Source organism: Lepisosteus oculatus, chromosome 22, assembly GCF_040954835.1.
Source record: "Lepisosteus oculatus isolate fLepOcu1 chromosome 22, fLepOcu1.hap2, whole genome shotgun sequence".
NCBI classification, from domain to species: domain Eukaryota; kingdom Metazoa; phylum Chordata; class Actinopteri; order Semionotiformes; family Lepisosteidae; genus Lepisosteus; species Lepisosteus oculatus.
The window spans coordinates 11,391,033-11,411,298 of NC_090717.1; the positions used below are offsets into that span (position 1 = coordinate 11,391,033).

General features: G+C 44.4%; 2 protein-coding genes across 8 annotated transcripts in view; one reads left to right on the forward strand and one right to left on the reverse strand.

Moving 5' to 3' along the window:
* The window catches only part of LOC102698045 (probable E3 ubiquitin-protein ligase HECTD4), an 87,148-nt gene extending 78,125 nt beyond the window's left edge, over positions 1-9,023 (forward strand). For 3 of the 7 annotated variants that reach the window (XM_069182296.1, XM_069182295.1, XM_069182297.1), the window contains exons 65-76: positions 3-130; positions 525-648; positions 998-1,188; positions 1,779-1,925; positions 2,924-3,043; positions 3,162-3,317; positions 3,931-4,034; positions 4,545-4,766; positions 5,108-5,274; positions 5,629-5,824; positions 6,025-6,247; positions 6,736-9,023. In XM_069182296.1, coding sequence (XP_069038397.1) covers positions 3-130; positions 525-648; positions 998-1,188; positions 1,779-1,925; positions 2,924-3,043; positions 3,162-3,317; positions 3,931-4,034; positions 4,545-4,766; positions 5,108-5,274; positions 5,629-5,824; positions 6,025-6,247; positions 6,736-6,872 — 1,915 coding nt within the window. In that variant the 3' untranslated portion in view covers positions 6,873-9,023. The remainder of the gene's footprint in view (positions 1-2; positions 131-524; positions 649-997; positions 1,189-1,778; positions 1,926-2,923; positions 3,044-3,161; positions 3,318-3,930; positions 4,035-4,544; positions 4,767-5,107; positions 5,275-5,628; positions 5,825-6,024; positions 6,248-6,735) is intronic. The other 4 variants (XM_069182300.1, XM_069182299.1, XM_069182298.1 and 1 more) reach the window with 2 other exon arrangements.
* Positions 9,024-12,802: 3,779 nt separating this feature from the next.
* On the reverse strand, positions 12,803-20,151 carry LOC102698247 (L-serine dehydratase/L-threonine deaminase). Its single transcript, XM_006640439.3, has 8 exons — positions 18,790-20,151; positions 17,823-18,000; positions 16,734-16,773; positions 16,260-16,399; positions 15,668-15,759; positions 14,943-15,170; positions 13,984-14,108; positions 12,803-13,564 (listed from the first exon to the last, which is right to left on the reverse strand). Exons 2-8 carry the CDS (start codon positions 17,973-17,975, stop codon positions 13,356-13,358), a joined length of 987 nt encoding a protein of 328 aa, XP_006640502.2. The 5' UTR covers positions 17,976-18,000; positions 18,790-20,151; the 3' UTR covers positions 12,803-13,355.
* Positions 20,152-20,266: the final 115 nt, after the last annotated feature.

The window sequence follows — 20,266 nt, forward strand, 5'->3', positions numbered from 1 at the left end:
AGTGTCCTCTCCTCTGCTGCCAGCAGGACGGCTCTCAGTGAAAAAAAGCCGATCGTCAAGCCTAAGTCTCCAGAGAAGTCCAGACCTGAGGAGAAGGACTCTGAGAAATCCCCTACCAAGAAACAAGAAGGTGCCTGTCATTTACCGCCCCTCTTACTGTGGTGTCGGAGTGAAACCTCTTCTCTTCTGTGGACTCGTGTCCTAACTCTGCTTCTCTGAGATCCCTAGCAAACAACTTTAAAACCACAGGCTGCTGTTCTTCTTTTCCTTAGTCTTCAGCCTCTAGCTAATGATTTAGAGTCCCCCAAGGTCTTTTGACAACGTAAGTGTCATAAGTTTGCTCAAATGTCTGTAGAGTTCTGAATCAGGGTACAAAAATGTTTTATCCCTCGAAATAAGGGCAGGGGAATTACATACTAAGATCGTGGAACTAAATGATCTAGGTGCGTGCTCGGCTGTGAGGCAGTGTGTGTGTGTAGGGGAGGTATCATGTGGTATAATGTGCTGGCCCATTCCTTCTGCAGTTCCAGAGGAAAAGTACTTGACGCTGGAAGGGTTCCACAGGTTTGCGGTGGACCGAGCCAAGCAGGACATCCGCAGCGTGTGGAGAGCCATTCTGGCCTGCGGCTATGACCTGCACTTTGAAAGGTTGGGGGAAAATCTAGTTTAGGTTAATTCTTTCCTAGCATATTACAAAAAATCCATGTAGAGCAATAACTGTATATGAATTAATGCATATCATCCAGTTCAGCAGTTTCAGATGTTCGGCTGCTGCCACTTTCATTAATAATGGTGTTGGGCTTGAAGGAAGTTGAAAAGTTTCTGGTTTTTAACAGAAACAGTTTAAAACATTTTTCTTTCTGCTTAGGGGCTTCATTAATAGGTTGTTTTTTTTTTGCCTATTAGTTAAATTATATCAGGAGCTTCATCTCCCAAAGCTGTGCCTTTGCTAAGCCAGTCCTGCCGGTGCTGAGTGCTGCGTGTGCCCCCTCTGCAGGTGCACCTGCATCGACACGCGCCACGCCCAGAAGGCCTGCAGGAGGTGGAGTCTGGAGATGGACGTGGCGCTGGTGCAGTACGTGAACAGGCTGTGTCGGCACCTGGCCATCACCCCAGCCCGCCTCCACCCGCACGAGGTCTACCTGGACCCCGCCGATACTGCCGACCCGAGAGTCTCCTGCCTGCTGAGTATGACCCCGCCTGCTCTAGCTGGTTGCCCCCCTTCCTGGCCCCTGGCGGTGGGCTTTGCGCTGAAAGCACCTCATTACGCACCCCTAGAGTGATAGACACTCATCTGCATCATGGGCCCTGCTGAAATTTATAAAAATGGCCAACCATTTAAAACATAGTCACCATGCTTTCACAAAAGTAAGACTTCTACTGATATATACAGTATACATTTTTTAAAAGCAGGGACAGATTCCAAGAAAGCAGCATTTCTTAAAAGAATATGTAATTCCAACAACGGGATTTCTGACCTCATTAGCTTATTCTCCAAAAACAATATTTTACTGGATATTTTTGAAGGCATAGAGCTGGTACGCAGGCCTGACAATTAACAAAGGTGAACATGGCGAGGACCCTTTATTTCCATTAAATGTACATCAAATTTAAAAAATCCAAATTTTGTGCCTGCAAAACCCCTGAAATTACTGAAAAATAAATGCGGGCTTAAAAATAAACACAGAACAACAACAGAAACCCTAAATGTGACTTTCGGTGTGCACGTGGTTCTCTGTGTGCTTGGTCACTGACCTTCCTCCTCTGTCTCCTCCTAGATGTTCCCATGGAAAGCCTGAGACTGCGCTTTGCTCTGCTGCAGTCCCTGAATAACACACTGGAGACCTTCTTCCTTCCCCTAGTGGAGCTGCGAGCGACAGACACCTACCAGCACAGCATTGCCTCAATGCTCAGGGAGGCCAAGGGTGAGAATTCACAGTAGCGAATTCGCAGTGGTCACGTTCTGTGATACAAAACAAAAAAAGACTGTATTCTGCTTTTTGCAGCCTGTTGTGATCAGGTGGTTTTTTGAATAAAGAAAGCGCTTTGAAATGTAGTTCAAGTAGGGAGCTGCATCAGCCTCTGTAAGCTGCAAAGGAGCAGATAGAGGTTTATTCCATGCTTAATGGAAGAGAAAAGGCAACATAGATGAGTAATCAAACTATGAGCTGCAAATTCAGTTGTGGTGTCTATTGAGCTTCGTCTTATAGATCGATTGACCTTTATTCTTCAGGGATACTTCATAATTAGTCAGTAGCTGATGACTTTATTACAGGCTGTTTCCACTATTTGTCTCTTTGGTGCTCATCGTTTTGCTTATTTGCTGCCAGTATACTGTGTTAAGGAATGATTTCACTCTTCTTTAAATGTGTTTTGTTTATTTGTGAATAGAAATCATTTTGTTGCACTTTCATCATGCAGACTATAGGAGGTCCTGTTTGTTGTCCTTTCTTTGTTTCCCATGCTTATACAGTGATATGAAATGTCCCTGTTTTATTAAGGAATAATAATCAGTATTTGTTGATCAGTTTTGAACATTTGTACTGTGAAAGGTGCAGGGTAGAGATAGACGAAACCACAGTCACTCACATTATATTAGTTACTGTACAGAAAATGTGGGTTGTTAGGCTCTTGAACGCACCCTTATTCCATTGTTTTTTATGGCATAAAAATCCCTGATACTTCTCACAAAGGCGATTAAAGATCTTGTTGAAACGTATTCCCCCTTAATGACGTTCATTCTTAGGGGAAATAAATTCACATTCCACGAAATCTATTGCATTTTTCTCCAAAGTGTCTCTGAAGCATAACACGGATCCCCAGCATTTAGAGTTTGCCATTAGAGCATGATCAGCCAGTAGCAGGCAGCTTGAGCGAGGCCTGCTGGCTGACGGGCTCCCTGACCTCTGACCCCCTTCTGCAGGCTTGGTGTTTTATGACACGAAGGTGGCTGTAATGAACCGAGTGCTGAATGCCACCGTGCAGAGAACAGCAGACCACGCCGCCCCCGAGATAACACTGGACCCTCTGGAGATTGTGGGAGGTGAGCTTTGCTTTAAACACCTGCCACTGTCATTCTGCCCTCTCTCTGATCGCCCGGTCTGCAAAATTTCAATTGCCCTGAAAGTCTTTAACTTGTTGCTGGTGTATCTGACCAACAGGAGAGATCCGTTCTTCTGAAAACACGTACTTCTGTCAGGCGGCACGGCAGCTGGCCTGTGTGCCGTCCTCTCAGCTGTGTGTCAAGCTGGCCAGCGGGGGCGACCCCACCTACGCCTTCAACATCCGCTTCACCGGGGAGGAGGTTCACGGCACCAGTAAGTCAGCCCCGCTGGTGTGCCTGTTTTTCTTTCCACAGAGGGGAATGTGCCAGGAATGGGACTAAAACACACTCTTCAGCTGGAATGTAGTTTGATCACTGCAAAACGCAAGCAAAACAAAACAAAAGCATTTTTATTTACGCTGTTTAAGGAAAGACAGTGATGATTTGAATACGTTCAGTTTTTATCTTCCTTCATCTTAAATTGGGAGCGGAGGTCTGCAGGCCTGGTTTTGGTGAGCCCCAGTACAGTAGGGTTGAGGTTTATGTTACATTCATCGGTTTTTAATGATTTGTAAATTATTGATCAATTCAGCAAGAAATTTTCTAATTTAGGGAAACACTTCCTCGAAAGGTATAGATTGTCACAAATAATCTCTGAATGGCTTCATTTAATAAATTGCATGCTCAACTAATCACAGTTAAATTCCAAGTTCCAAGTCTTCAGATATTGGTGAAAAGTGACCATGAAATCCGTCTGGGTGGGATCTTCCCAGGAGCAAGACTGGAGACCATTTCCTGGTTTCTTCTCAGCTGTGGTCTTTTGTCTGCTGTCCCGGGGTCCAGCCTGTGGCCTCTGTCTAACGTGAAGCTTGTTGTGTTCCTATTAGGCGGCTCCTTCAGGCACTTCCTGTGGCAGGTGTGCAAAGAGCTGCAGAGCTCCGCCCTCTCCCTGCTGCTGCCCTGCCCCAGCTCAGCAGCCAATAGGAATAAGGTACCGTCCTCTTCCCTCAAGGAAGGTCTGGCTTTAAGGTTAATAAATGAAAAACCGAGCTGTCACATGCTTTATAAACCCTTCTCTTCACTTATGGCTTTTGACTTCCAACTAGTTTTATTTTAAGTTTTGCTGCCTTTTATACAAAATTCTTGGAGTTCAATAACTTCTCCATAGCTTCTTACAGTGGCAGAAATTGCCCACCTACAGCTGTGTTTTTCACTTCTAGATTTTCTTTGTGTAAATGAGAGGAGGCTGTTAAACTCTGTAGTAGTTAAGTCATGTATTAGGTGTCTTGACAGCTTTGACTGTTTTGTTGGGCATGTTTTGCTGAAAGCCAGGCCAACTCTGGTTTGCTGATCCCAGCCCTTTCCCCTACAGCCTTGTTCAAGATCAGCCCTGGGTGACACGATCCAGGCTCCGTCCAAATCATAACTAACCTACTCATCCCCACAGTTTCTGTGCCCATCGTTGTACTGACGGAGGTTTTGTCTCTGGTACGTTTTTCAGGGCAAGTATATCCTGACGCCAAGTCCCATCACCTATGCAGAGGAGCAGCTCCTGCACTTCTTCGGGCAGCTCCTGGGCATCGCCATTCGGGCAGACGTTCCACTGCCTCTCGATCTGCTGCCCTCCTTCTGGAAGGGCTTAGTGGGGGAGGTCCTGGACGAGGACACTGACCTGCAGGAGGCTGACCTGCTTACGTCCAACTACATCAAGAAATTTGAGAGCGTAAGTGCCGCCTGTACACTCAGCGCAGACAGTTCTGTTTTTCCTGTGAAGAGAGAGTGCAAGTACCAGATAAAGACAGGATAGAAGAGGAAGCTCAGGTCCTCACAGTACAAGGAGTGCACTAGTGATGACAAATGAGGTGCATGTTTAATCCGCTTTAGCAGTGATTACAATTTGGGAGTTCTTTTTTTGCTAAGAATAACCAGTACTCTAATAAAGCGGTAGTCAAACTAATACAGCAATGGCAAGAACAGTGCAATGTGCACAGTGCACCTCCGAAATGCCATGGCTTGACATGGAACTCCTGTGTAAGCTGTTTTCATGTAGGACTGTTTTCCCAGGTCAACGATGAGGCAGAGCTGGATGCTTTGTGTGCAGAAATAACCTCTCAGCACCACTCCAGCGAGAGCCCCGAGTCTCCTAACAAGCCGTGCTGCAAATTCACGTATGTCACCATGATGGGGGATGAGGTGGAGCTGTGTTCAGGGGGCAGGAACATCACTGTCGGGTGAGTGAGTGTGTCCTTCTGAAAACAAAAATAGCTTCCTGTTTTCAGACCTTAGTGCTTATCCTAGTCATTTCCATTTGTGACCACAGGCCATCATTTCCCTAACTGGGCCTAATTAGCTCTTTAGCAATGCAATATTTAGTCTCTATACTGTAGGCAGGATCTAAATTTAACTTCTTGTTGATTTTAAATTTTCATTCATTGTGGGAAAGTGCCACCTACTGGTTAACTATGTCTAGTAGCAATCTGATTATTGTTTAACATACATCCTTATATAGCTTCCAGATGTGATGTGTTCAGGCTTCAAAGTGGTAAAGCTGCTATAACAGGGATGTTTGTTCCTGCTTGTGCTAGCTGGGAGAACAAAGACATGTACGCATCTGCGATCAGGAGCCTGAGGATGCGAGAGCTGCAGAGCTCGCAGTGCATGACCGCGGTGCGAGCCGGACTGGGCTCCATCATCCCTCTGCAGCTCCTCACCATGCTCACTCCCCTGGAGATGGAGCTGAGGACCTGCGGCCTGCCCTACATCAACCTGGAGTTCCTTAAGGTAACCCTGGCATCGCATTCTCTCCACAGAGCATGCTGCTACTACACCTCCTCCCTGCATGCCTGATATCCGTGACGCTGCTGATAGTATTCCATGTTTTTGGGTCCTATCATGGGGATATGTCATGTGAGCGGGGCCTTGGTTCACAGTCATGTCTGTGAATCCCACCTTTTCTCAGTACGTTGTTGCTGTGCTTTTAGGCTCACACTATGTACCAGGTGGGTCTGATGGAGACAGACCAGCACATTGAGTTCTTCTGGACGGCGCTGGAAATGTTCACCCAGGAGGAGCTCTGCAAGTTCATCAAGTTTGCCTGCAACCAAGAACGCATTCCCTTCACCTGCCCCTGCAAGGACGGCGGTCCAGACACTGCCCACGTTCCCCCCTACCCCATGAAGATCGCCCCGCCTGACGGCGCTGCAGGTGAGAGCCACAGCTCGCACTGGGCAAGTGAGATCCAACAGGGCAGGCATGTCAGCTCTTGAGATTTCAAACACTGAAAGGGCCACTTTCTGTCCAGTTTGACACAGAATGCTCCAGAAAGGTTTATATGTAGTAATGATTTACAAAAACTAAAATCCGCAGGTGTCATATTTCAGAAATTGAAGCCATTTATGTTTGTGCGACTACAAATGTAGATGTCTTAGCTTTCTGATGCTTTGGCTCCAGAGTGTTTATTTCACTTAATGAACGAACAGCACATTGTCTTCTTCTTCGGTTATTTATTCTGTGTCTGTTTCTGGTGCTCTTTTTGGTACTCTTTCATCAAAACATTGAACAGTTTTGTTCAATGTAATAAAAGGTGAAGCACCAGTCTGTACAAGAAAGAGTAAAGCCAATGTCCTTGGGGTTGGAAACGGCCTGTCTGATTCCTCTCTGTATTAACCCCCACACTGTGTTTTTCCCCTCAGGCTCCCCTGATTCCAGGTACATCAGAGTGGAGACCTGCATGTTCATGATCAAGCTTCCGCAGTATTCCTCCCTGGAAGTGATGCTGGAAAAGCTGCGCTATGCCATTCACTACCGAGAAGACCCCCTGAGTGGCTGAGCCCTGCCTGCCAGCCCTGGTGCCCTTCACACAGCCCCCAGACCAGCGAGAAGACCCAGGCTCTCTCGGGCTTCCTCGGGGTCATCCAGCTGGCCTCTCCCAAGATACTCACCTTCTTGCAGAAAGAGGAGCCCGGCTCAGAGGGCTTGTGAAAGGTTGTTCGTAAATAGAAATACCGGCTAAAGGACACAGTGCTTTTGTGCTCTTTTTTGTTTAGCTCCATAAACAACATAGATGCTTTTGAATTGCCTGATTTCTTCTCCTGTTGGTTAATTTGCTCTGATCTTTTTGAGATCGGATAGTATTAAGACAGATTATATCAATTATACTTCACTGGCATGTTGACATGTTGTATCATTGCATATCGCATCCTTTTGACAGAAGACAGTGGGACACCTATCAGTAGATTTAAATTAGAATTGAAGGGTCCTTGTTATTCCTGTGCCTTTAATTGGGCGAGGTGGCTTTTTTTTGGGGGGGGGGTGCGGGGGGTTGCAGAAAAACCCCAGTCAAAGCCTTGTTCAGTTCCATCATAGCTCTGTGCAACGTGGCTCCCCCTCTCCCCCAAAGAGAACAAGGTGATGATTGTGATGATTGTAGACCGCAGGTGCGTTTTGTTCTAATAGCAGTAACCAATGCCAAACACTGACAGATATCAGGAACGAACAGTTGCCGACTGTGGAACAAAGAGGAAGTGAGATGTGAGCCTTCGGTAGAGTCAACTTGCCTCCAGCACAGTTAGTCCTCATGTCTGCTGATCTCCAGGCGGAATCTGAAGGCTGCCAATAGTAGGAGATGCTATTCAATTCCGAAAGCTTTCATATATTGATACCTGCCAAGAGACAGGGCCCGCTACAGGATACTTCATATCGGATGTTGCTGCTGATCTCCAGTGCAGACGCGGCATCTGGATTCTGAAGGGCAGTGAAGCCGTCTCAGTTGCAATCGCTGTATGCTACAGAATAAATAGATGCAGAAATCGTCCATTAATTTAAAAAAAGTCCAGCCTATTCAAAAGCCTTGAAAGTGCACATATATTTATTTAAATCTATAAAGAGGAGGGAATATATCTATTGTACAAATAAAAGCTATGTAAAAATAAATGCTCCCTTCAGATGCAGTGTCACCGATGGAGGTGATATTGTTCAGAGCTGACGCGGCACTCGGACCCGAGCTGCAGGGGGCGAACGCTGTTGTTGCAGCACAGCAAGTCCAGGGCAACAACGGGAGGTGTGTCTGACGCCCTGTTGTGCTATTTGTTGTTACTTTTTGCGGTTTTGTTTTTTTGGCGTGTGTATAAGCGTGAATGGAGAGTCAGGTCAACAGCTGCAGAGTGATTGGTATACACAATCTACATATGCACGGTGACATCAGAAGATTAACGCATAGATTTCCGCTTGTTGATGGCCTGTTCTTGCAGGCATGAATTCAACGTTTTGTTACACATGATGGAAATGTTGTAGCTGTGTAAAGACAATACTTTGTGAAAAGTGTAAATAGAATAAATGTCAAATCAAGCAGTTTTTTTTACTACTGTTCAGCTTTGTTTGGGAATGTTTTATTTATTTTTCATTTAAAGGTTTACGCTGTAAACTTCTTTAAAGATACGCTTGGATATTCAGCTGTTGGATTTATGCCCCTTGAAATGTTTTTTTCTCTCCTTGTTAGTATATCTTCATTTACAGCCTGTTACTCGAATGGGCTCCTGTGTTGATTCTCATCCCTGTGGAAATATGATTGCTTGTATATAAGGTTACTTCCTTGAGAGTTTCCAGACACGGTGTAAGTGGGAAAGAGTGGCGACGGTCCTGCTTGTGCGAGTTCAAGGTTGTGTATGCCAATTGATTGTTTTTGTTTGTTTTTTTTAAGGTAGGCGATAGCTGTGACAGTTAACTGCTGCTAACGGGACTGCTCTTTCTCAGAGAGGGCAGGTTAAGGATTAAAAAGCATATCCACACACAGGCGTTACTATGTGTGCTGTACATTTACCTGATATTTATTACAATTATTTATGGTTGCATTAACTTAACTTTTACTCTGCTGTTTACCCTGTGTGCATCTGTATCTAACACAGTGATGTTTGAATGGATTCTACAGAGGACAAAAAAATCCAAGATTTCGGTGTCACATTAATAAATTGTCTTAATGCAATCCTTCTGAATGTCCCTTTATTCACTAAAAAAGCTGCAACTGTTATATTCTTCTCCTCATAGTAGTTATAAAAATAAGCTTGTCTTAATGCAATCCTTCTGAATGTCCCTTTATTCACTAAAAAAGCTGCAACTGTTATATTCTTCTCCTCATAGTAGTTATAAAAATAAGCTTTTGGTTGCCTTGGAAAATAGCCTTAGAAGAAGAGATGGGGTTCAACCTGATAGACCTTGAACATGGTGCATAAATACCAGAGGTCCTCAAGGCCAAATTATTTTGCATTTGATGTTTTTGCATTGCTTTTCATTTTGTTCATTTTTACTTGAAAATCTGGGATTACCAGTTATTTTTTTGTATAGTGTACCCTCCCCATTTGTAATCCGTAATTGTCTTTACAGCAAGAGCAGCCTTTCTGCCTGGGGTGGAGGAGGAAGTGCAGCCTCCTGCCTTTCCTCTCTCACTATGAGGCTCCATGCCAGTCGGCCGGAAGCCTGCGGTTGCCCAGGTCCAGCTGCAGCACAGTGGCAAAGAAATCACTCTTGGTGAACAGCGCCAGAGGTACAGTGATAGCTGTTAGAGGCTTGCAAAAGAAAGCTGGCGTTGTTGAGCTTATTTTAGACCCCCCCCCCCCCCACTACCACCCATTCAGAGACACTCATAACCAGAAATGTTTGGTGTCGTTTTGTCTGCTTCCCTCTCACGCTGGAGTGCAGAGGGGGGCTGGAGTGCAGAGGGTGCTCTTGCTCAGCATGCCAAGGCAGCACTCAGGCAGGGGTGGTCAACCCTGGTCCTGGGGAGCCAAGTTTTATGGGTGAAACAAATTCAGATGTGCACCGAAGCAAGTCATTTGTCAAGCTAAACCCCAACACACTTGGGTCCCCTCTCAAGGGCCACAGTTCTCCATTATTGAATCGATTAAAGCAATGAAATGACTAAATTGATCAAAACTCACCTATGGTCCAATACGTTCGAAAAAAAAATATTTTTAAGGGGACCTTTCAGACCTTTGCACCGGTGGCTCAGTCGGTCCAGGGTTCGACCACACTCTGGTGGACCTCAAACTTCAAACCTGTTTAGGAACAAGTAATAGGTTTATTCCATGCTGAAAAAAAGAAGAAAGGAAACACAACGTTTCAGCCGTGGAGCCTTTTTCAGGTGTGACACACCTGAAGAAGGCTCCACGGCTGAAACGATGTGTTTTCTTCTTTTTTTCAGCATGGAATAAACCCGTTACATGTTCCTTTGCAGCCTACGCGTGCTGACGCAGCTCCCCACCTGAACTACTCAAACCCGTTTAGCCCTCCTGGCGTTCAGCCACTTTACAGTGAGATAATCGAGTCAGGAACTCCTCTCTGCTCAGCCAGCTCATGTGTTAAAGTGGTGATGCCAAATGTTTTCCTCCACTCATGTTGCTTTTCTTCTTTGATTAGAAATATTGATGATACATTTTGCTGTTGCATGTTCATATCTGGTTTTGCCAGAATCGTGTTCACTGTTCCATCGGCGTACAGCTGATTGTCACTGCAATGAATAGCAAGCTCTTAAAAGTTAAAAAACAGACATTTCTAGAGAGAGGTGACAAAAGGCTAAAAAAAGAGGGCATTTTGATGATGTATGCAGGCTTAAATTATTTTAAAAATCCTGTTACAGAAATACAGGCATTGTGACTTTGTGTTTTTTTTATAATTTGACCTTGTGTTTATTACCAGTTACTCTTCTTTATAGTTCTTTTTTACATTTAAAATGGACAATTATTTCTGGTATAAAGTCCCCTTAGGAGCAACAGCACAAGCCTGCAAGCACCCGGGAGGCCGCAGGGTGTGATCCAGATTCGCACCCGTGACTGCAGAGCTCAGCCTGCTTTTCAGCCGAGTGGCTCAGCAGGCCCTGCCAAGGTCGTCTAGGTGCCCAGCCTGAACAGTCATGCGTGTTTCTACATCAGCTCTTGTCAGGAAGTTAACATACACAGAGTGACACACCACCCAATTGTTAAGCCCAGATTCCTGACATTACATCTATGAGCATAAGGTAAATGGTAAAAGGTGTTTGCTTTCAAACATTTGAGTAACGTCCAAAGGAAACGCATGCAAACACAAGGGAGAATATACAAATTCCAAGCAGGTTGAACCCAGGGCCCCACTGCTGCGAGGCCACAATGCTAACCGCTGCACTACCATGCCTCCCTTGTATTAAATGTGTTTCCTTTCTTACAGTGGAGGTGATGTTAAGCTAAATACTATTCCAGATCACAGAAAGCAGATCTACTGTACGGCTCTTGGACAAGTAAATTTAAGCCTTATAACCTCTTCTCATCTGTAACCTTTTTTTTATGTTCTGATTTTCTCCATCAGATTTCTATCCAAGTCTGCATACTGCATTTATTAGTCAAGTTCATGTTTATCCTTCAGAAATGGAGTGAATCCATCTGGCTTCATGAAGTTGCTTTAGCCGTTCTCAGTCTGTCTTTCAGCATCAGTGTGAATTCCTCACGTTAGGCCCAGCTGTCTGTGTCTAACGTGAGAGCTCAGGGCTGGCTGTGCAGAAATGCCTGGACACATTCTGCCAGGCTCACTCTGGGCATGGCCAGTTTCAGCTGGATCCCTCTTGTCCAGTGTGACACGGTAGCTGTGCTATAAGTAGAGAATGCAGGATCATGCTTTGCCTCTGGGCAGCAGAATGCATGACAGGACTGCAAAGTGTTACATAATAGTATGTAATGCTTACAGGTGGCTTATTTGAATCTAGTGTCTCGTCTATACAAAACATTGGCAAACACTGTCCCACTTGTATATTTTTGTAGTAACTTGAACATATGCTAAGTTTATTTTTTTAATTACTTTTCCCCTGTACACTCCTGTATCCTTTAAATAAATTTCCCGAGACACAATTTGGAAGGGAAACAATCCTAAACTGGCAACAACCCAGAGAGCACCCAATTAGGAAAACAGTCAAATTGTTTTCACTGCAGTACACAGTGATATTGTTAGTAACAGAGGCAGTTATTTCACATACAGTTCTTGTAGGCAGAAGCTTTAATTACAATGACAAATAAATGATCAGCCCACAGAAAGTTTTAAATTAATTGGTAAACAAACTTAAGCTGTGGTGTTTAACAGTTAAGTATGATGTGCATTGCAAAATTTAAAGCATAATGCAGTAATCCGCTAATAATACATCCTCATTGTAATCTCTCACTGTGCTTCTTCAGGGGTGCAATACTGATGTGAAACAGCCAGTGGTGATTTCTGTTATGTCTGCAAATGCTCTGCCTTCTATAACAAGCTGATTTTGTTGTCAAGTGTTGTAAACTAGAAAAACATTCTTTCCTGGGAGGTGTTCTTGGTGTCTTGCTAATCCTACAACTGACCCTTTGGGAACCAACGATTTCTTTTATCACCTCTTCCTGTGGCAAGTTTAATTGTTTTGGCAGCTTCCTCACAGTTGAAATCATTGAAGTTTTGTTTTTAGTTTTGTCCTTTAAGTTATAAAACAAATGAGACCCAGGCCTTGATAGCTGTGTTCCTAATGTTTGACCCTCACCTTGTTCACTACATAGTCTAGCAGAACATAAAGCTACAGTATGTCTGGTCACTTAATTTCTCTGTTCTTGCATCATTTTTCACATATTTTTGGGCAATCTAATCAAGCAGGGTGGATCTCAAGTGATCGTCACACAGAATTATATATAATAGAATATTCCTGCATTGTATTGTCAGTAATGTCTCGTGTATCCAATACCTGTAGCTTTTTTTAGAAAAAAAATCTTATTGACTTTGGAGGATTTTTTAATTATTAGATTCTCATGTTTTTATTTCTTAAATATTCAATTACTTATGAGTAGGGGAGTGTAATACACCATTCGCACAGTTTTCAAAAACAATATTTAACAAAGCAAGATTGTACAAAAATGTCAAGTACAATGTTTGCATCATCAAAGTATAATAAAACACATAATAAGCTGTATAAAATTAAAAGGAATTCAGATCCAACTAAATCTATAACTCTGATGCCTTTTAAATTTTAAATTTTTTAACATTTAAAATCAGAGGTAAACGTTACCAAGGCGCAAGGACTGCATGGTCTTGGTAATGACGGCATCGGTGAAAATGTACAAAGAAATCATGTCAGTCTAATGTTTGGCTGCACATCCAGCATGGTCCAATCCAGACGAACACACGAATCTGGACTAACTTGGCCCCAAGCTTGAATTTTTCCAGTTTTTCTTTCCGGACACCTTTCCTCATCTTTCACTGCTGTCAGCTCAGGGCTCTGTACCGACGGCAGTTCTTCTTTCCTGCCCTGGCCGCAGGTGGCAGTGGTGTGGGGAGGGAATTAGGCCGCGGTCAGGTTGGGGATGCTCAGCTGCTCCTTCAGCCTCTGCAGCTGCCCCAGGGTAATGTTGTTCCCCCCGCAGACGATGACCACCACGGGGCCCAGGTCACGGCAGAGCTTGCCTTCCTCTTGCAGTTTGCCGATGACGTTGTTGTAGACGGCCGCCAGGGCGGCGCCGCAGGCCGGCTCCACAAGGATCTTCTCGTCGTCTGCAGAAAGAGATCCCATCAGCCCAGACTCTCCCACGAACCTTCGCTTATGGGAGTCAGGCAAGCCGCTGTCTGGTGTCAATACATGGTTCGGATCTTGCTCTGATCCACATATTTTCTGTGCATTTTTAAAACCCTTTCTGCTGCCAAGAATCAAGTGCATGGACATGAAGTAAGTCACATCTCCCAGCTGTCAGTCAAACGTAGGATTATTACCCACTGTTTTGTGGCCAGTGTCTCTGTGCCAGAGGTTACTTAGATGAGGTGTGTCAAACAGGTGAAATGTTTTGACGAGCCAGGTAGCATTTTAAGAATGTCAGTGCTTCTGGCGGCTGCAGGTGTCCTCATCGTGCTTTTTAGTGATGGTGCCAGTTTAGCTACAGTACCTCAGTATTGTCAGCTCAGCCTGTGACACTCACCCACAAAACGCTCAATGGCTACCACTGCCTCTCTGTCCGTCACCACCTCGGAGAACACAGGGTGCTCCGACACCAGCCTGAGCGTCTCCGCGGCCACGCGCTTGGCTCCGAGAGTCTTGGCCACACTGCATGACCAAGGAAGAGGAGTTACAGTGCAGCCACTCTCCCCTACCCGTGCGTACGTGTACGGTCTAAAATCGAATGCGTTCTACTTGCATAATGTGCTATAAACTTGTTCTTCCTCGTTTAGTGGACAGAGTTGCCAGAGTACAGGACATGAAGAATGAAAGATGGTCACTATTAAACTAGCGCGCGGAGTTCTACTGTGTCTGTCTGCTAGAAAGTCATGGCTGTGTGGAAGGATCACATGTAGCCTGTAATCACAGCAGCACTTCATCGCCAGGGGAGCGGGATACTGTGAACAGTATTCTTACGGACAAATTCTCTCTCAGTTTAAATCTCCATAAAATTACTAGAAAATTTGCCAAGAAGAAAATGGTTGTTAGTGTAGACAAAATCTTATCAAAAGATAGTTGCAAAACTGTTTCTGCTCTGGTATCTTATACACTAGATAACTTGGTCAAAACTTAAAATAATTAAAACATTGCAAGCTTAGATAATCTGCCACGCTACGCTTTACAGTAGAACATTAAAGTCTTTAACCAGCAAATCTTTTTGGTGTATTGAATTGTAAATATTAAATATTCTACATGGTGATCTTTTTTGTTTTTAAAGCGGCTGCCCTCACTAAATCCCAGATCATTAACCTCCTTCTGACAAGGTGCGTCATAGATGAGTATGAAAATCCCGTGAATGTAAGATGTACCGGGAGGCAGTATAAACACAAGCAGTGGCATTGGGTCCCGTATTTCTGCTTCCGTGCCTCAGCTTGTGCATGTATATGCAGCACGTGTGCGCGCAGGCACGGCGGTGAAAAAAGCCTCGGCCCTCTGACGTACCTGGTGATCTCGGGCAGCGTCACCAGCTCGCCCGCCTGCACGGCAGCATGAAGGCTGTGCGCCCCCCTGGTTTCCATGGCGATGATGGGCACGTCCGCCCAGCCCACGTGCCGCAGTCCACGCACCACCCCGCACAGCAGGCCGCCCCCGCCCACGGAGAGCACGATGGCCCCAGGGCGGCGCTCCATCGCCTCCTTCAGCTCCGCCACGAGGGACATGTGGCCCTCCCTGGGGGGGGCACGAGAGCGTCACCCGTCTCGAGGAAACGGCGCCGGCCTTCGCAAACCGGCTTACCGATAAGAGCCACATCATTTCTGCCGTGTGCACTGTACAGTAAATGTTCACCCAGTCCAGATCGTTCCTCTCTTACGATGTTTCATTCCTGTCGATTATGGTGCAAAAAGCAGCCAGTGGCGTGTGGAGGAAGAGTGTGATGGTCTGTGAAGTGTCTGCACACTGAAAAGGGTCGGGAATCTAGACTGATAAGAATTGCCAGAGAGAAGTGTGGTATAGTTTGAAACCTTAACATTTTCTGCAGCCTCTAAAGAAACGTTGCTCTGAGCAGATAACAGTGTCATTAGGATTCGGTCGCCTGTGAAATTTGACGCGACTCAGCTGGACCACAGAGAGAGAAGAACCGACCAGTGATACAAACGCCTGGCTCTGCCAAAACTCTCAGTGAGAGAGTTTCTCTGGTCTTCCGGGTGGCTTTCACTTGCACTCACCAGATCAGCGGGTTGTCGAAGGGCGGGATATAGACACAGCCAGGGTTGTTCTCTGCCAGCTTCACTGCCTGCTCGATGGTCTCGTCCAGCATCTGCAAAAGACAGGCGTTTAATGGCAATCCTGTTTGCAGAGGATAAGAGCAAGAACCACAACTGGCCACCTATAACTAGCACACCATTCTATCAACAAAATCCAGATATTCTCCTTTTTAATGTAAAAATTATATGAAGGGCGCTTTCTAAGGACAATCTGTTCAGGCACAGAAAGGGGTACATTGGGGGATTCCAAATAAATTTAGGATACGATCTTTGCTTTTCTCCATTTAAACAAATGAAAAATTAAAACTGAAAATAGCCTGGTGACACCCCCATGAAAGGTCATTCAAAAAGCCTTTTGAGCCACAAAAATCAGTGCCCCTCGTTTTCAGAAAGGCTACAAAAATTAAAGATGTAGACATGGAGCAGGTTATAATTGAAAAGCATTTTTTTTTACAGACCTCACAGAAGATTAGCTAAGGATTTCTTGTGGAGTCGGAGAAGTGGAGTGCATTTGGTACTGTTGGAAAGCTGGGCTCTGTATGACCATGCTCACCTCCCCCACCACTGTGACGGAGGCCCCCTCATCCTTCAGCCTCTGGATTGTGAAGGGGGGTGTGCTTGTGGGCACCAGGATGGTCGCGGGGACCCCCAGCTTCCGAGCAGAGTAGGCCGCGGCCATTCCAGCGTTGCCCCCTGCAGGTAAAGAAAAACACACGATCTGCTGGGGTTTCTTTTTAAACTAATGCAATTTCATGGAAGCTGGTATGCAGGCAGAGGGGAATGGCTTCATAGTGTTTTAGGACAGGGGGTCTGACTTTTGACCTAAAGCAGAGTTCAGTCCCTTTACGTGGAAAATGTGAATGAACTACAAATAGGAGTTTGTTTTTATCACAATAGCAAATTACATAATTAAGACCTGAAGGATTACAGTAACACAACTATAATTAATCCATTCAAGTGTAGCTGATCTAGCAGGATGATATTCGTTTTGGCCTTTAACAATGATCTCAAAGCGAAAAATCCTCACCTGAGGAGCAGACAAATTGTTGACAACCCCGTTCTGCCCACTGTAAGAGAAAAAAATACTGATGAGGAACAAAAAAAAAAAATCATCTGACAGCACTGGGCAAAGCTTTCACAAGAACAAAGCCAGTGGCAGCTTGAAAAGGGTACGCCTTTCTAGCTGGAAACTTTGGTGCAATTTCTTCTCTTGCGCACGGCGGTTGCCATGCCGACCGGGATCCATGCTCCCAGATCCTGAATGTGCGCCCCCAACCTGCTTCAACCAGTCCAAGCTGGAGCAGCTGAACCCCCTCAACCCCATCAGTTGAGAGCCAGTGAGAGAGTGCGTGGCTTTGCATTAAAGAGCAAGTCGCATCATTCATGAAATATAGTGTTAAACATCACAATGGGTTACTGCACCGGCAGTTCTCTGCCTGCAATGGTCTTCTTCACATTCTGATCTGCTTCTATATTTCTCACTTATACAGTAAAGTTGCATATTCACTGAAGACGCTTCAAACACATCAGTGGCAAGCCCTTAAGGTTGCTATTCACCTGATTCTATTCGCATCTACATGGAAATCGCTCTTAAAACTTTCAGCAAAAGGAAGCGCTGTGGTGTTTCTGAAAGCAGCCACAAGGGAAATCAGGCTGACAGCAGACAGCCCCCCAGCTACACAGCCCTGCAGCCCTGGATGGAGGTAACCACTTCAAGTGGCTGCCCTGGAGTTTTTAGAAACTACAAATGACATCATTCAGACATTCAGGATGGTTCCCCTCTAGCTGGCACTGAGGTTTTCAGTCGTGTGTGCAGTCCTGCACTAATATTGAACACAAGCAATAATGCGGAAAATGTTAATGAACTGACTGGCAATGTTTTTCTCACAAAAGGCAATTACATGATTAAGACTTAAGGAATTACAGCACCGCCTGCTTATGCAACACATAAATAGGTATTGCAGTAACTTCGAAACTCCGCCGATTCCAAATGCTTTGTTTTTGTCTGTTAGAGCAGGGCTGCTCGTTTTGCACTCATTTCACACTTACAAGAAGTACACATCTTATATGCTGTTAGAGAGGGCCCTAGGATGACTATATCAAGGTAGGCACCCACTGTTTTGCAGAGATGTCCGATGCCTCGGATTTTGAAGGAGCCCGTGGGCTGGGCAGTGTCCAGTTTGAGGTACACGGCAGTCCCAGCCACTTTGGTCAGGGGGACACTGTCCCTCAGAGGGGAGGCGATGTGGAGACTTCCTGTAGGGTTCATAGTGTGCAGTCAGGGAGAGGCAGGGCTGGAGAGAGAGAGAGGGGTCAACTTAATTCTTTACAGACACAGCTGAGAACTGACAATTTCCCGATGAATGATGGAAAGATCAACTGTAGATTCTCTGCCAGAAAAATAAAAAACAACTTCAGAAAACCCTTTCTTAATAATGTCATCATTCTAAATAAAAAATATAAGTAGAGATAAAATTAACAAACAAATATACATACAGTCTATGCACTTTGATTACCAATAATGACCAAAAATAAATTTACGAGTGGTACAGTTAATTCTATTTTTAAAATATTATTTTTTATTTGTACATTTTCCCAAGTTAATATTTTCTTGATTATTTTAGTCGTATTCCTTTCTTAATAATATCATCATTCTAAATAAAAAATATAAGTAGAGATAAGAGTTTTCCTCAAATTAACAACAAATATACATACAGTATACTGTATGCACTTTGATTACCAATAATGACCACAAATAAATTTACGAGTGGTACAGTTAATTCTATTTTTTATTTGTATATGTATATGTTCCCAAGTTCATATTTTCTTAATTATTTTAGTCGTATTCCTACCGGATGTATTGTCCATCTTTCAGTTTATTTTCTGAACTTTCTAACAAATCTGCAGATATACATCCACAGCAAACTAACATACTGTATCCTCTACACACAACATGTTTTATTTATTTTTTTTCCTTTACAGCATCCTTAATTCCTTCTTTTAAACATGTTGTTATTCTCCCTAAAACCCTAATTAAATTATACAGCGTTGTTTACACTCTTGATAAGAACCATAATACTTACAGAATACGAACAAAAGATTATTCCCTTTTTTTGTCTTGAAGAAAAGACGGTTTTGTTGTGGGTTTTTTTGGTGATTGACAGTCTCTCTCCTTGCGCATCAGATCTTTTCGGAGTGGCTCTGACTTCATCATATTGTAAGTTACAATATATATGTCGAGGCCCTCCTACAGCAGCCAACCACGAAGCCGAGACTGTGGTACACCTCCGCACAGTCACTGTCTCCGCCCCTGCTCTGCACTCGCAACAGGTGGGACTCTTGACACCGGGCTGCGACGGGACTTTCAACGGCCTGGAGCGCAGAAAAGTGCGTCTTGTTTGCAGCTCCGGTATTTTATGGGTTTTTACTTTGAGTCCGTGTATCGCATGAGTTTTCGGCAATTCACCTTTTGTTTTAAGCCCTCCCTTTAATTCAGCTCAGTGTTTTTTTTTCCCCTGAGCCCAATAATGTTCACATCCGTAGACACAATTAGGTTTAAACATCACAATGCAAAGTAATATTGAAATAAAATAACTGTTTCCCAGCATTCAGATGGGTTAAGATAAAGAAATGTTTTATGCCCTTATAGGTTTATATACTGTACACGTTCATTCGGTTTTGCTACAGTATATTATACAATATACTGTACAGAGTCATACAAACTCTGTCTTACATTGTGTATGGTGTAAAGTGCACACTTGTTTCCTTAAAGGTTTGCAGTTTTAAATAGTACATGCCTGGCCAGTTTTGGAAAGACCGCCAGGACTGTTTGACCACAGTGACCCTTTGAAACTAATGACCAGGCAGGAAACTTCTTTGCAAACGGAAATCGCTGTTAGTTATTATGTACTTAGCACAGTTCATCTGAGCAGTCGCCGTGTATTTTAGGTTATTTTAAACGGTTAGTCTTGTGATTATTTCTCATCACGAAGCAATTACTTGCCTGTAGCATGAAGGCGTTTGATAGCTGTTCATGATGTACACATAAAACATAACTTGGATACCTGAATTGTCCATCCTAATAAGGCATCAAAAACTTTATGACTGATTACCGTGATCATTGGTAATGATCATCTTCTCGAGTTCTAAGACCAATGACATAAACATACAAATGAAACGACGTTTTGTTGTACGCTTTCAATGTTGACATTTCTAACCCACTTTTTGTATTACGCGTCGTCGAGTGAAGATCCCCCAATTATCGTCCTACAACGTATTTAAAATAAGAGACCACGGTCCTGCAGAGAGCACAATTCAATTAATCATTTCCAAAAAGAGCTGCTTCTATTTTGGACGCGCGATTCCTAAAGCGGGGTGCTCGGATGGCGCAACGCCCGGCACAGTGTCGCAGCTGGGCGGACCCATTAACGCACCGCCGGCTCGCCTCTCTCTGCTTCATCTTCAAACCTGTCAGGTTCTGTTGACTCAGACCCTAGGAAACCGGCTCAAACCAGGCTGTGAGAGACGGGGGGGTAATTCATGTGTATAGTAAACGTTTCC

What these genes read in the sequence shown, in the direction of transcription:
- LOC102698247 (XM_006640439.3), bottom strand. Translation starts at nt 17,975, where the DNA reads ATGAACCCTACAGGAAGTCTCCACATCGCCTCCCCTCTGAGGGACAGT. An exon ending in TTCGACAACCCGCTGATCTG is followed by an intron (nt 15,171 to 15,667) that starts GTGAGTGCAAGT and finishes TGCCCCCCCCAG; the next exon opens with GGAGGGCCACATGTCCCTCG. An exon ending in ACGCTGCCCGAGATCACCAG is followed by an intron (nt 14,109 to 14,942) that starts GTACGTCAGAGG and finishes TTGGTCATGCAG; the next exon opens with TGTGGCCAAGACTCTCGGAG.